At 29.7% G+C, this 17,125-nt stretch overlaps 1 protein-coding gene across 2 annotated transcripts in view; it reads right to left on the reverse strand.

Moving 5' to 3' along the window:
* Positions 1-17,125, reverse strand: part of LOC114349364 (heparan-alpha-glucosaminide N-acetyltransferase) — a 43,938-nt gene that overhangs the window by 18,237 nt on the left and 8,576 nt on the right. Inside the window, exons 2-4 of one of the 2 annotated variants that reach the window (XM_028299713.2) lie at positions 11,699-11,799; positions 11,522-11,643; positions 8,160-8,392 (exon numbers count right to left, since the gene is read on the reverse strand). In XM_028299713.2, coding sequence (XP_028155514.2) covers positions 8,160-8,392; positions 11,522-11,643; positions 11,699-11,799 — 456 coding nt within the window. The remainder of the gene's footprint in view (positions 1-8,159; positions 8,393-11,521; positions 11,644-11,698; positions 11,800-17,125) is intronic. The other variant, XM_028299715.2, reaches the window with a different exon arrangement.

Consider the following 17,125-nt stretch of genomic DNA (forward strand, 5'->3'; position numbering starts at 1 on the left):
GGGGTTGCCCCCAGCCCCCCATAATTATTTTTTATTTTTTGGACAAACTGTTCTCTTTTAATTTCATATGATATAGAACCAAAATATATATTCAACCCTAAATTTTCACTTTTCTATCACCAACCGTTATTTTTTAATAGCCATCTAAATATTACCTCTTCTAAATAAATAAAAATGAATGTTTGTATGTATGTATGTATGTACAGTTGAGTCCGCGAGTCTTTACCCGTGCGTCATCATTTAAAGCATACGAGATTAGTCGATGATAAAGTCAGAAATTGAAATTTACTAAACGCAACAGCAAGTCAGTGACTTGCTACTTTATAATCGCAAGTTTTTTGGGAGTTTGCGGGAAACATTGTGTGTCCATGTTTCTGGCCAAGAAAATTAATCGTGCCTTGAAAAACCGCCATCGTTTAATATTTACGCACCGCAAAAAAATATTACTTATCAGAATGAATTAAATAGATACTTTTATATTATGTAATACATACATATATTTTTTAAGTATTTTTTGATTTTCTGTTAATTTTTATTTATTGAACTTTGACACATTATTGATTTGTTTCTAAGGCGGTACGAAATTCGCTGGGTCAGCTAGTTCTACATAAAAAATAATGACAGTTTGCTCTATAAACGTATGCTTTGTATGCTCTATAAACGCCCGCAAATGCTTCATTTCTGAGATACGAGCTGTTAAAAGTTTTCTTACAAACTGATTATTTATTCAATGCTCTATAACCGGTGGGTTTTAAGACAGTTATTACGCATTTCTTGACATACATTTAAGAATTTTATATACACCATTGGCGCGCATACGGATTCCTATGACAATGGGACGCTTGGGCGTACTATTAGGATCAACATTTGTTCTTGTATGTTAGCACAGCGTACCTGCGCTAAAAGGTATTTTATGGAACTGCAGAAGTTGATTCTGAACTCAGACAGGAACCTCACCAACTGCATGTTCCAGTTTGTTAATCACCAGATCTACTTGAGCCTGATCTAGTTGAATATCATGATGGTGTGTGTGTGTGTGTGTGTGTGTGTGTGTGTGTGTGTGTATGCCACCGCCATTCTAAATACTTTTGTCACGTTGCTATAATATGACCTAGTCTGCTCGTCAATCTTCTTGATTTTTCAGCAACTCTTTATAGTGGGGGAGAGTGATGATATTCTCTTGAGATCTCTTTTTACTCTCGAGTGTTGCCGGTACTTCCGGTTTAGGGGAGTGCAAATAGAACGAAAACATGCATTGTTTCGGAAAAATTCAAACAAGCTTACATTTTTCTAAAACTTTTTTGTTAGTTTATATACATGTTAAAGTAAAAAGTTCTACTCGCAGATTTGGTCGCTAATTGTTTATTAATTGTTTAAACAATAACAATTGTTTTGTATAAATAATTTTAAAAATATCGTTAAATTCATCATTTTACTTTGATCAAATATGTTTCTATTTTGTTTCTGATTATGCTGAATCCGAATATGGCATTGCAATTTGAAAATTCTTATGCAGAAGCTCTTATACAGTATGTCTGCGTAGCTAGAAACCACATGGAAAACTTTTTTTATTATCAATTTTACGAAAAAAAGTTATTCTTAATAAAATGCTCTGGATAGTCAAAAATCTTAAACTGAACCATCAGATATCAAATTTTATCAATTTTATACGAGTTATGTCAAAAATATGAATTTCGTTAAAGAGTAAAGTACCTTTATATTCCAGAATATCAAAAAAATGCTATTATGAAAAGTTGTTTGAAATTAGAAAATATGTCTAAATATACAATTACATCATTCTAATCGAAAAAAAATTCAATTTTTTCTCAAATTACGGATACTCATCATCATTTTATTACAATTATGATAACTATTTTATTATCAGTAGTAATTGCACAAGAGCTCTAAAATTCTATATTAATTTTAGAGATCGAGTGCAATTTGTTGTGATTATTTCATGAATAAAACTGTTCAAAACCAAAATATTATTGTAATTTAATTATGTAAGTACAATTAAACACACAGTTGTTATAAATATTTTACGGTTGAAAGTCATCACTTTTATAATTTTTAAAACATTAATTGTCATTAATGTTAATGAATGTATTTTTTCGTAGCAACGAAGGGCATCTGACGTAATATACTTGACGACGGGAAATTATCAAAAATTATCGATTTAATTTAGATTTCTGTAGCTTTCTATTGGTCAGAATCTCCTATGAATGAAATAATCACTTTTACGAAAAAAAGTTATTCTTCATAAAATGCTGTCCATGGTATAAAATCTAAGATACAACCATCAGATATCAAACTTTTTTAATTTTATACGAGGTATGTAAAAAATATGAATTTTTCTTAATTAAGTGCCTTTATTATTCACAATATTTTAATTAGATGTAATTGAACACTAAAACAATTTTTTTAATTCCAGACAACTTTTCTTAATAACAATTTTCGATATTGTGAAATGTAAAGTTACTTTACTCTTGAGTGAAATTAATATTTTTTGACATACCTCGTATAACATTAACTAAATTTGATATTTGATGATTGTATCTTAGATTATATACGATGCAGAGTATTTTATAAAGAATAACTTTTTTTCGTAAAACTGATAATAAAAAAGTTATCAATAGGTTCCAAGTTACGCAGACATACTGTATAAGAGCCAAAAAAAAGAATGTGTGTGTACTTTGTACGCACGTAAGAAGTTATACTTCTATTATATGATTTAAACGAAATTAATATACTTTTTATTTATATTTTGTTTAAATATTAAACTAATTTATACTTACTACTTCTCAAACATTTTTATTAGAACAGTGCCAAAAATTAAAATAAAAGAATAAAACACACACAAACACATTAAACAAGCCACAAATGATGTCTGAACATTAATTGTCGAAAATTTTTTTAACTAAATACGTATTTTCTGAAAATACAATTATATAATAAATATACTTACAATCATAAAATGTATTAAAAAAAAAACAAAAAAGAAAGTTTCTATTGGGACTCGAACCAGCGCTGATAAGAGCGGTTGGTATTGGAAGTCATTCGCCTTCTCCGCTTAGCCATGGACACTATGTGTCATTATTTACGAAGATCGACTAACTAAACGGATTAAACTTGTGATATTTTGATATGTATTTTGAAAATTGATCAAATTATTTTAATTTTGAATTGAAATGATTTAGAATTGAAAAAATACAACAAAACATAGAGTAAAAAACAATATATTAGGTGAATATTGATAGAAATTTTGATGGTAATCAAATTATATAAATAAAAGTATTACATACTATGTATTTTGGCAGATCAAATAGGTAGGTTTATACCCATGATACATTAACAATTATTACGTACCTGTTGCTTTTAAAAACTATTTAAAAGTCACTACAATATTATAAACTTTTTTGTTTCTGTCCTCACAACAATAAAACTAATATATTATACATTTGTTTACCTTTACCTTTACCTCCAAACCACAGCTGCCATATCGGATAATTTTTGACATGTCATTTGAACATCCAATCAGAACAAAGTTATAATGCGCATGCGCCGGGCTGATAGGTTTTAACATATAAAAAAATCACCCTCTATCGCCGGTAAAGAAGTATAACTTCAAAAAATTTTTAGCTGAACATTTATTATTGTTGAAGCTTATTATTAAATGTATTTTAGGTCAGTTTTACAGAAAAAAGTTTTGGTCACTTTGTATAAACATTTTTTTAGCTTGTAATTTTCGGATTTTGTATTACATGTTTGTTATCTATCTTAATTTTCTTAAAAAGAAATAGTTTTTTTCATTTCTAAAGTAAAATAATTTAGTGCATTTTAAAGATTACATCCTAAGCTTTAAAAAAGCACTTATAAAACTGAAATAGATCTGTTCAAACTTGTTTTATACCGTCTTAAAGTGGTGGTAATTCTATAAAACTACGAAGATTTCAAAAATTACATTTTTTGAGACGTCATATCATTTGAATTAAATTTTTGAGATTTTTTTGAACGAAACATCATTTAGTAAGATGCTTGAAAGGTAAGTTGTGCAAAATTGAGAGTTTTATAAGAAAAATTGTATTAGTTACTCATTTTTAAATCATTTTTAAACAAAATTCATGTAAGGCTCACTTTCCGCCCACACCATACTTATGCCCATACATTTTATTTATTTCTATTATAACCATAAGATAGCTTAATTATTCTTCTTTCATGTTCAATTTGTAAAATTTCATTTGATCCATTAGTTAAAGAATTACATTAAAATAACTCAACCGTGCACTTCGCCGTACGTTAGTTTACAGTGCGCCAATGTTTGCGAGAAGGGTGACTTTAGCGTTATAAATAAAAAATTATAGAAGATACAGATTTAATTTTAGAAAATTCTTTATATAAGGTTTTTTTGTAAAATTTTCTGAATTTTTTAATGGGTCAAGTCAGTTTTTTTTCTAAAATTTATATTTTTGGAGTTATTTATAAAAAAACATCTAATTTCGTAGTTCATTTGTTTAATAAAAAATGAAGCACCCACTTCTCGAGTAGAACTTTTTGATATGTTGTTTATTAAACATTTCTTAATGAAATTACAAAAAGTTCTATCTTGTTTGATTTTTTCCGAAGTGAAAATCTATATGCACTCCCCTAGTTTGGTTTTATTGGGATTTACTGTGGTCCACGTCCCAGCAGCCATTTTTGCCTCTCTCCTCATCCTCCATTATTGGGCGCCAAGGAGGTGTTTTTTGATACATCCCGCATAGTCTGCTCCTCGCAGCACGCGTTCTGGCTAAGTATTTGGGACACAGATACAGAATCCGCGACTGGAGTGTTCCTGACCATTCCCATTGCCTGTGCTGTCTTTTTGTCTCGCTTTTCATATGTGTTTAAAGTTTAAACTAACTGGGATAAAATACTGTCATACAAGACAGTGCTCCTTGTCGTGCTAAGACCCCAGAATTCGCCAATTCTCTGAGACATCGCTTAAGCAACACTTTCTCCCCTGTGCCATGCATCATCTGGGCACGATGGTGTTCCACCTCGGAATTAGAGAGTTTTCTCCTCTTCATAAAAAGTTTTAGATAGAAAAATGCTCAAAAAAAATCTGAAAAAGAAATTAATTTAGCTTAAGAGGATGGGTACGTATTTTCGGCTGCAATGCTATTCAAATGGGGATTCATCTTTTTCGAATACTGAGAAAACTAATAAGTATTTTTGAAAAATTTAAACGCAGAATGAAAGATTACGTTATTGGCGAGGGCCGAAAGTCCCTGAGAACTTCTATAATGTTTATTTTAATAAGTTACAGGGGTGAAAAACTAAGAGAAAATTTAGTGTGATATTTAATTTAAAATATCTCATTCAAAATAAACTTTTTATTTATTCTAAGGGACTTTCGGCCCTTGGTAATAATATAGTCTTTCATTCTGCGATTAAATTTTTCAAAAATATTTATTGGTTTTTTTCAGGATTCGAAAAAAATGAACACAATGACCGTGGTAATATTTCCAAATCTATCTTTGTCATACAACGCACTCAGTCGAATAGAATATTGTCAGCATACTGTCAGTCAGACAGTGACAATCAGTGACAATTTTAAATATTTGACATGGCATCGGGAAAATTTTTTGAGTTGTTGATTAAATAATATTATTGATATATAGTGTATTTGATAAATAATTGATTTAAGACGTGAACTTAATAAAAAGTTATTTACAGTAAGCCCTCGTTATCCGCGGACTCATCAACCGCGGTTTCACTTATCCGCGGTTTTGCGATATCTGTTGAATCTTTAATGAGAATATTTTATTATTTTTATATATTTCTTATAATTTGACCAGTCGCGTTAAATTACTCATGATACGCCACTGGCGCTTGTTCTTAGTAGTAAAACGGGCTCCACACTCTCGGCGAAGTTACTTCGCCAAAGTTGACCGAAGTCCGAAGTACCCTCTCTACACACTCGTTCGAAGTGCGATACCGACAAAGATCCCTTTGACCAGACCGACAGAGAATGGAAGTAGAACGAAGTGAGGCGAAGTTACACAAGGTGGCCGTCTACACTCTCGTACTTGTTGAACCTCGATCGACTTCGGCGAGAGTGAAATGCGGGCTTTTGACTACGGCAATTAGTTTATGATTCGGAAGGTTTAAAATACCGGCGAATGTGAACGCTGATCTCAGCTTCTTTATTTTTGTTGATATGATAGTACTATTTCACAGATATGCAATTTCATCATATTTTTTTCTATGTATGATCGAAGCGAAGATCGGTGGGATATGTGCATTTTATCAATGAAATTCGATATTTTTAAGACATTCCAGAAGCCGCTACAGATAAAATGTTTTAACAACCCATTTATCATTCAGAATTAGTGGACGGATATTAGTACAGTTAAAATAACAATAATGATAATGATTTAATGAGTGAAATTTAAAGTTGTTTTCTACTTTAATGACAAAAAAGCAAGCTCATTAGCAGAACCCAATTAAAAATTATTTTGCACATCATAATATTTGAAATATTATTTGGTTGAAAAACCTCATTTTTGTTGACAAAAAAATATATTACTTCGTCTAGACTAAATTACAGTTCTGTTTATCTTAAAATGGATATGTTACTATCAACATTCACACAGTGTTGCCAAACTGAATTTTGTTATTTTGAGCGGAAATTTTCCCAACGATCTCCGAGGTTACAATACATACTAATTTGGTTACATACGTAACCAAATTGTGATTATATGTCATATTTTTCTTTGGATCGTGGATCCCTCGCCAACCACGGTTTCACCAACCGCACCTTTCTCTTCGGAACGTAACCCCAGCGGTTGAAGAGGTATTATTGTATTGTGTATTATTTGTGGAAGATCCAAGCAGAGAATACATCAGGAGAATATATTCTGTGATCCAAGTATTTTGTTGTTAAAGATGTTCAAAATTGTAAGCGTTCCATATTAACAATATATTATTAAAAAATCACTTTAACACTTTTCCTATTTTCTCGATTGAGTATTAGTTTGTTTTTGTACATATAAATTATTACAATCACTGAATACATAGTTAGTGAAAAAATTATCACATTTATTAACTGAATTAATAATTTGCAATTATAAAAATAACAGTTATCCAATAACATTCAAAAGACATCTCTTTAAATTAATAATGACATTTTCAAGTAGAATGACATTCTAGTAATTTTTATATATCCATACCCATACCAGTGTGAATTTTACTACACGTAATTTGTCGTGTAAAGACAGAAAAAGTAGGGATACCCGTAAAATATTTGCGAATTATGTACCGATAGCCTTAAAAAAACAAAAAAAGAATTAAACAACTTGATGAAATTTGATATGATTTTTTTAATACTAAAATCTCATTTAGTAAAAAAGACAATCTAATTATCAATTTTAAATACATATATTAATTACACATAATTAATGTCTTTCTGTTCATTGATGCGAAAAAACTCTTGAAAAAATTTAAATACATTTATATCTCACTGAAACAGTAATATTTAAATGAGCCATCCTTTCATTTTTACCTTATTCTCCCTACTTAAAAACTTTTCAATACTGTACACAAGTAACCAAACCCTTTTTGGATCCCAAACCCTTTTTTCAGTGCGTCATTAATTTTGACGTCATATGGGATCTTAAGAATGTCGCAAATCATTACATGACATTTTAGTTAAATCTGACAGATGTCAGAATATTTATATTTATATAATATATATTTATATATATTAATATTTAAAATATTTTAATGTAAAAATAAATAAATATAAAATCAAATTTCACTAAACAATGTCCGAATATACCAATGACATAAAATATTTATATTTACGTCGCTGAAAAATACTAACCTAGAAATTACAATTGTCATTTTACCATATAATCGATTATTTTTGTGTCAAATTATCTTTACTCGCCTCATTGATTGGTTATTTATTTATCTATAGGTTATCTATAAGTATAAATCCGCTTTAATATGCAAATACCCGTCAAGAAATACATAATTTTTTAAGTTCAATGTATAATAATCACAGAGGTACGTTTTTTCTGTCACTTCCAACTGTAATGCGTTAGAGATAATTCGATAATCTGTGACGCACTGAAAAAAGGGTTTGGGACCATCATAGATTTGGTATCATTACTTACCAGGGGAATACCAAGTCAGCAATGGTTAAACCATTCCATACAGAGTGTTTAAAAAACCAGTACTGCCCTCCTCCATAATTAACAAATATCATGAGTCCAATACACAAACCTCTAAATGTATCAACGGATTTTAAGCGATTAGGATGTTTGAGCAAGGCTACTGGTGGTCGTTCGAAAACAACTGGTGTTCCTGCCGATGAACCAATCAAATCCTGAAGATTTAAAATGCGATACTGTTTTTACTTATTTTTTACTGATCTTACTCTTGCAGTAAACATAGTATTTAAATAAATTGCAGTCACGAGATCAGATAACAGAAGGTGATTTAAAAAAAAAGTAAATTAATTATTTAAAAATCCAAAAAGAGAAATGAGGGGTATGGACCACAATTTTTCAACTGAAAACCCTTTTTGGTTCGTAAATTATACACGTAATATACACAGTATATTCAAGTGAGCCTCTTACAGAAAAAGGTAGGCACCACCCTTTAAATTGACCCTTTAAACGCAGGTCGAAATCTGATCTTATCTTCTTCTTAAGGTGCCTTCTCCATTACTGAAGTTGGCAATAACTACAGCAAATGGCTCTCTATCTTGAGCGGTTCTTAGTATCGAATGTGTGTCCATGCTAGTCTCTTACGTTCTTCAGCCAGGAGCATTTTCTTCTTCCTGGATCTCTTCTTCCTTCCACTTTCCCTTCCATTATGAGTCTTAAAAAGTTGTATCTTTCTCTGTAAATATGTCCTAGATAACTCGTTTTTATGTTTTTACAATATTTAGGAGTTCTATCTCAGTCCCCATTCTTCTCAGCATCTCGGTGTTGGTTCTAAACCCACATCTCAAAGGCTTCTATACGCCTCATACTTGTAATTCCGAGGGTCCATGTTTCCTCTCCGTATAGCAATATGGAATAAAGAATTCTTTTACAAATTGGTATCGGATATCCAACGTTAAGGAAAAATATATTAGGAATTTTTTCATTCTTTGAAAGATGACCTAGCATACTCTAAACGAGCACGTATTTAGACCTCGTGGTCAAGATCGCTTGTTATCCACCAACCAATTTACTGGAATCTTTGTAAGGGTTCTATCTGTTTGTTATAGATACGAATATTAATGTCAGCATTTGGTGCACGTTTAACAGCCATTACTTTTTTTATTTGTGTTTATATTCAGCCCCAAGCTGCCATCTCTCTCTCTCTTTCTGGATATGACATTCAAAAGTCGTTGCAAACCCTCAGCACTGTCCGCAAGACTAACGGTGTCGTCTGCGTATCTAAGTTGTTTACGTATTCTCCGTTTGATTTTTATTCTTTCTTCAATATTTTCGAGGGCATTTTGAAAGATCTTTTCGGAATATATATTAAATAATAGTGGAGAAAGTACATAGCCCTGACAAACTCCTCTTTTTATTGACATGTCTGCTGTTATTTAAACGATTGTCTATTTTGATTGACGCCATTTGATCCCAATATAGGTTTTTAAGAAGGGCCACATTGTTATGATCTAGAATCTATACCATGTTGCGTTAGGGTTTCTATGAGTTCTGTGTGTTTTACTTGATCAAAAGCTTTTTCGTAGTCGATAAAACAGAGAAACATGTCTTTTCGCTAATCTCGGCATTTTTGTAGTAATATCTGGAGGCCAAATAATGCCCCCCTTGTACCAAGCCCCATGCGAAATCAAAATTGATTGTCGCTCAGGTTTCTCTCACATTCTCTGTATACAGGGTAGCGAGAAAGTATGGAAACACGGTAATTTCTCGGAAACCGCTTGAACAATTGTTATAAATTTTGCTGGGTAAGGGTATTCTAATACGGCCGATATTATAGTGGTAGTTACATTGTTGTCAAATCTTCCGTTTTTCTGGAAATCTAATGAACTTTCTTATTTTAAATGGAACACCCTGTATATTTTTTGCGTTTTAAAGTCCTTAAGAAATACTGATTATTTTTTATATTATGTTCCCTATACATAAATGCCATATTTTCGGAGTTATTGCTACATTTATTAAAAAAAAAAAATTTTAACAAATTATACAAATTTATTTTATTGGACCGGGTAGATATTATTTTAGGTTCTTTGGGTCATTGGGAACAAAAAAGATCTTTTATAATTTTCCTCAAAAGTTAATTGTTTCCGAGTTATAAACAATTTAAAATTGAAAAAAATCGAAAAATGACGACTTTCTGGGTTCAAAAACATAAGTAAAAAATATTATTTTTGGAATTATGAAGTACCTAAATTTAAGATCAAACCTTATTTTATCAGATAAGTGATTTGGTCTTATTTCATTCTAAAACATTAATTTTTAGTTGTTAATGCAGCCCGATAACCCGTCCTCTCATATGAGCTTTATTAACAATTAAAAAAAACAATATTTTAGAATAAAGATAGAAAACGGTTTGAGCTTGATTTTAGGTACTTAGTAATTTTAAAAATGATTTTTTTATTTGTTTTTAAACCTTGAAAATCGCCATTTTTCGATTTTTTTCAGTTTTAAATTGTTTATACCTAACTCGGAAACGATTAACTTTTGAGGAAAATTACAAAAGACCTTTTTTGTTCCCAATGATCCAAAGAACCTAAAATAATGTCTACCTGGGCCGAAAAATTGATTTTTATAAATTGTTAATTTTTTTTTTTAATAAATGTAGCAATAGCTCCGAAATTATGGCATTTAGGTATAGGGAACATAACATGAAAAATAATCAGTATTTCTTAAAGACTTTAAAACGCAAAAAATATACAGGGTGTTCCATTTAAAATAAGAAAATAGATTTCCAGAAAAACGAAAGATTTGACAACAATGTAATTACCACTATAATATTGGCCGCATTAGGACACCCCTACCCACCAAAATTTATAAAAATCGTTCGAGCGGTTTCCGAGAAATCACCGTGTTTCCATACGTTCTCGCTACCCTGTATACGTTGATGTACAATTTTAAGTAAAATTTTCAGAAAATGGTTCATTAAGCTAATAATTAATCTGAACTGTAAGCATCTATTTGCTTTATTTTTTTGGGTATAATCTTATCTAGTCGACCGAAATAATCAATGAAACAGGAGAAGTGATGATGTCAAAATGAAGGCAGCTTCTGAATGAGGAAGGATAAAACTCTAAACAGATACTTTTTTCTATATTTTTATGATCAAAGCTGCTATATTAAATTAAGTAAGAAAACACTGGAATGAAATCACTTGAATTAAGTTTTCTTCCTCCAGCTTCAACGGTTTCAAGATATACATTGATCTACTTATTTATTATGTTAGTTTAGATTAATACTTTAGCTCAAGTTTCATATTTTACATAATGCGGTAAAAACTATCATCAATTAAATAAAAAAAATTACACACTTACTTCCTCCATCTCTGTAGTCCATGTTAATAGTTGTCTTACTCTACCACTGTTTTTGTAAATACATTTAACCATATACCAAAATGTTCCAAATGAAAATAATATCACAAATGCCATAAGTATCGCTAAAAAAATTAATTTTTGAGTATTTGCAAAGCAAACCTTAATTAGATCACTTACGTAGATATGCATTATCTGCTGGGTCTTTAATATAAATAGGGCCACAAGAATTTGAAACGTTCAGCCCATATCGATAATGTTCTTGAAGAAGTTGACGGTAACTAGAAAAATAGTGTAATCAGTTAACTATATACACAAAAAAACCTATTTATTTTCATTTATAATCATTTCTTCTCATAAATCGAGTGGACTTTCTTTTAGGTTCCTTATAGGAAGATCGAGATATTGGCAAAGAATATATACTCTCCTAGAAGAAGCATTTGAATGGAACAGATAGTCACGTTTATTGGTCCCTTGAAAATACTGTAGTCATTGTCAGGCCACATGCACCTACTCAGTGCACAAAATTCTATGCTGAAACGTTACAGGGCAGTACCCTTCTATTAATGTTTATATTCTTTGATATTGGTCCCAGTCAATAGTCAAACATGAAAAATTGTTATAAAGATTTTGAAGATGTTAAACGGTAGATGAGGGATAACTGATGATATTTCTGCAAAGTAGTTCAGAGAAATAAGGAAAAAAATATCCTGTTGGTGGCACAACCCCCTCCAGGCCGAAACCAAATTTTTTGAGTAGTATGGACATCTATTATAATAACCTATATGTTTCCTGCAGCCGATTTTGATGATATACATAGTTATAAACAAATAAAGATCAAAAAACGGTAAATGTTCGCTTTTTTCGTCTATTACTAAAAAATTAGGCATTTTAAACAAATTTGAGAGTAAGAAACTTATAAACCGTATAAAAAACTTCAATATGGCGTTCGCTGAATATGTCTATCCTTATTGGTTCCTTAGAAAATTGCAAAATAAATAATAAATTTTGAGTTTTTATAAATATTCATATCTTACGTAAAAATTAACTTAGAACCTTCTTATTACACGAAATGCTGAGACTTATGGTGCTTAAATCATACCCTAAATTTCAAAGCAATTGGTCAAATAGTTTAAAAGTTATTTAATTTGTTTATCCCAAATTAATTTTTTTTGCAACACTGTAAGTCAGAAAATGATGAAGTTACAGTAATACTTTAGATAGTTTATGAAAGAAGAAAATTTACAGTATTAATTTAATTAAAAAAAATGACAAAAAATAATTATAAATATTGCAAAATTATTTTGCAAAAACATGTGAATTAAAAAAAATGGGGGGCTAACTTTGTCCCTAATTGTCCTAGGACAGTTGTTTTTCTTTCTAAATGTGTATAAAAGTTCAGTCTTTCTAAATATGAAAAAATAATTTTTCTACGGGTAACGGTTAAAAAGTTATTCTAATTGTTTATAAGTAAGCAAAAAATCGACATGTTTTTGCAAAATAATTTTACACTGTTTAAAATTATTTTTTGTTATTTATTTTTAATTAAGGTAATAGTATAAATGTTCTTCTTTCATAAACTGTCCTAAGTATTATTGTAACCTCATAATTTTCTGACTTATAGTGTTGCAAAAAAAATGAATTTGGGAAAAACAAATTAAATAACTTTTAAACTATTTGACCAATTGCTTTGAAATTTAAAATATAATTTAAGTACAAGAAGTCTCAGCATTCCGTGTAATAAGAAGGTTCTAAGTTAATTTTTACATAAGTTATTAATATTTATAAAAACTCAAAATTTATTATTTATTTTGCAATTTTCTAAGCAACCAATAAGGGTGGACATATTCAGCGAACGCCATATTGAAGTTTTTTATACGATTTATGAGTTTCTTACTCTCAAATTTGTTTAAAGTATTTAACTTTTTGGTAATAGACGAAAAATGCGAAAATTTACCGTTTTTTGATTTTCATTTGTTTATAACTATGTATGTCATCAAAATCGGCTACAGGAAACATATAGGTTAATAATTGAGTACTACTCAAAAAGTTTGGTCTCGGTCTGGAGGGGGATGTGTCACGAGAAAAATCTTATTTCTCTGGACTAAAGATGTACAGCTAATTTTGCTTTGATTTTTTAAACAGCTATAAGGCCTGAAAAAATCCTTTTTTTATCTATAAACCATTTCTTGTGTATTTTAGAGAAAAATTTTTCAAATAAAAATGTTGTAGATCTTAAAAAGTTCTTTAATTTGCTAGTTTGTAAATTAAAATATGTACATAAACAACTGACCAAGATAATTGCAAAAAACCCTTAATTTTGCATTAATTTATACATATTAATAAATCCATTTTTAAAAATGATTATTTTTTTATTAGAAAATTTAAATGCTTGAAAATAAATAAACAATTTTTATTATAATACTCTTTGGTCTGTACTATCAAACCCAACCAGTTGAGCGAGTGCAAATTTCGATAACCAAATCTACCCGAATATGTTTTAGGTAAATTTATTCCATCTACATCTCAAACCCATGGTATCAACTCCCGTTTGGTTGCATATCTTCTTGTATATTTATCAATCAATGGTATTATTTTTTATAGACATTTTATTTGGGGGGGAGGCAATAAATATGACTAAATAATCAATTCCAATACATTCTGAAAAACTATTCACTTCACCAAATACTCCTATTAGATAAACAATAAATTATAAACTCATATCTGATTCATGCCTTTATCTAAAACAGACCAAATATAAACTGTTATCTATGATTCATACAGTAATATTATTTACTGAAGTACAATATGTATATGCAACAGTTTGACAATGTTATTATTATAGTTATTATCTCTGTGATGGTTGCTAAATACATATATTATATCCTATAATACAACATATATCAACAAAAACAGTATTCATACATGTTACTGGAATAAAAACCATTCAAATCAAACTAATAATAGACGGAGAGCTAGAGCCGAAAAATCATTGTCATAAGTAATATGGAGTTTTTCCTGTGAAATGTGTCCACTGTATATTGACAATTATGACCCCTTTCAGGCTGACACCTCAGTGGATACAGGAAGCAGCAATAAGGGATGAAAGGAGAAAGTTAGTGCAGTCATTAAGGTTTTCACCTCCTATTTTGTTGAATCTCCATCGATTTGCATTAAAATTGGTGACTAATTAGAGCATACCTCAAGAAACAATACTGATTTGGTGCAACTTGCACTTTTAGCCTGGGGGTGGATACCACCCCTTCTGGGAGGTGAAAACTATTTTATTAAAAATAACCTCACAAATCGATAGAGGGACAAATTTTAAGCAAAATTTGTTATATTAAGTTATTAAAATAAATCAATACTTTTTGAGTTATTAAAGATCAAAGATTTGAATTTTTCGTGAAACAAATGCATGGTGTACAGCGGTTTTTCATAAATAATTCAAAAACTGTAAGATTTAACAAAATAGTTATGATTACCAAAATTGAAGATAATAAAAAATCAAATAGATTCTTTACGTGAACGACCTTTTAGAATTGTGAGTCATAGTTGATTGAATATATATTTTTTTCGGTTAGTACTCAAATCTAAGTACGAGTATTCAAGCTTAAATAATGGGAAAACGATGCATTTTATAAAATATACATACTTACTAAACACTACTTGTCAAAGTACTCAAGAATACCTATCAAGTGAGCTCCAGATGAAGTTGATAACATCAAAGCTAAGTAAGTGATGATGAAAATAAGAGAACCATTTCGAATTTTTAGGAAAAAGTGAAAATCAAAACATACGCTATTTATATATTTATTTTGAAATTAGTTATTAACAGAATAATTTTCAAAAGAATTTCGGGAATGAAGTTAGGATTATAATTTAATAATTAAAATTTAATTTTAATTTTTCTTTTGCAGTTTTCATTGTTTTTTCACTTATTAATTTCACAGCAGTATCTGTATCAATTGTACAATTTATTTTAAGCACCCAAGTGTATTCTGTTGCCATGTTGAAAACAGTTATATTTTTTGGAGTATATAATATACATTCAATACAAACGCCGACTCCAAAATGACAGTAGCAAGTACCTATACGCTATGAGCTTGTACGTAGAGGGGATATTTATAAAATCGCGAGCGCCAGTAGTGACAAGTCTGTAAACGTTTACCGGAAATTTGACAAAAATGTCAAAGTGATTAATTTAAAATTAAAATTAAAAACATTAAATATAAAATTAAATTAAAATAAAAAAATTAAAAAATATTTTTACCTTAAATATACTTACGTTTTAAATACTGAATTTACGTTTTTTAATGTTCGGTAATATGTAATTATAAATTAATATTAGCGCCATCTACACGATATATGTGAAAGTAGCCGAAGTAAGAAATTAATATTTCATCAATAGAACGTCAAAATGATTAGCAAAATCTTTAAAAAATCTATTACAATTTAATTACTTTTTAGCGTTGTAAATATTAAGCGATAACAATTAAATAATAAATTTAAAAATTACCGGTGAAAGTTGAATAGTAATCCACTAGGATCGACACCAGCGAAGCTCAGAGCGTATACAATAGCGTCTATTTAAGAGCACATGCGTGAAGTTATGGATGACAAAAGAACATATTAATTAATTGTATGTTAGTAAAATATTATATTTATATTATTTCGATATTTAATTGGATTTTTTCTATCAATATAAACTGAATATGTCCAGAAACTGGGGGTGCCCAATAATGGGTACATTTGACATATTCGGATACATTTTTGCTAAATTTTACATAAATGTCTTAAAACAATTTAAAAAACTTATTATAATAATTAAGCTCAAAATTTTTGGAGCCTAAACTTTGAAAAACGTTTCTAGCATAATGTTTAATGGTATCAACTTCTCTGTGAGCTCATTTGATCCATATTTCTGATTACTTTGACAAGTGTTTAGTAAATAATATTTTATAAAATGTATCGTTTTCCCGTAATTTAAGCTTGAATACTTAGTTTTGAGTACTAGCCGAAAAAAATATACATTCAATCACCTATAACTCACTTTTAATTAATTCTCAAAGGTTTTTCGAATAAGAAATCTATTTTATTTTTTATTATCTTCAATTTTGATAAAACCTCTAGTTTTTGAGTTATTTATGAAAAACCGCTTTACATCATGCATTTTTTTCACAAAAAATTCAAATCTTTGATCTTTAATAACTCGTTGATTTATTTTAATAACATGATATAACAAATTTTACATAAAATTTGTCCCTCTATCGATTTGTGGGGTTATTTTTAGTAAAATAGTTTTCACCCCCAAAAAGGGGTGGTATCCACCCCCACGGCAAAAATGCAAGTTGGCACCAAATCAGTTTTGTTTCTTGAGATATGCTCTAACTATTCACCAATTTTCATGCAAATCGATGGAGGTTTAACAAAATAGGAGGTGAAAACCTTTAATGACTGCACTAACTTTCCCCTTTCATCCCTTATTGCTACTTCCTGTATCCATTGAGGTGTCAGTCTGAAAGGGGTCATAATTATCAATATACAATAGACACATTTCACATGCCAAACTCCATATTACTTATGACGATGATTTTTCGGCTCTAG

Source organism: Diabrotica virgifera, chromosome 4, assembly GCF_917563875.1.
Source record: "Diabrotica virgifera virgifera chromosome 4, PGI_DIABVI_V3a".
Taxonomy (NCBI): domain Eukaryota; kingdom Metazoa; phylum Arthropoda; class Insecta; order Coleoptera; family Chrysomelidae; genus Diabrotica; species Diabrotica virgifera.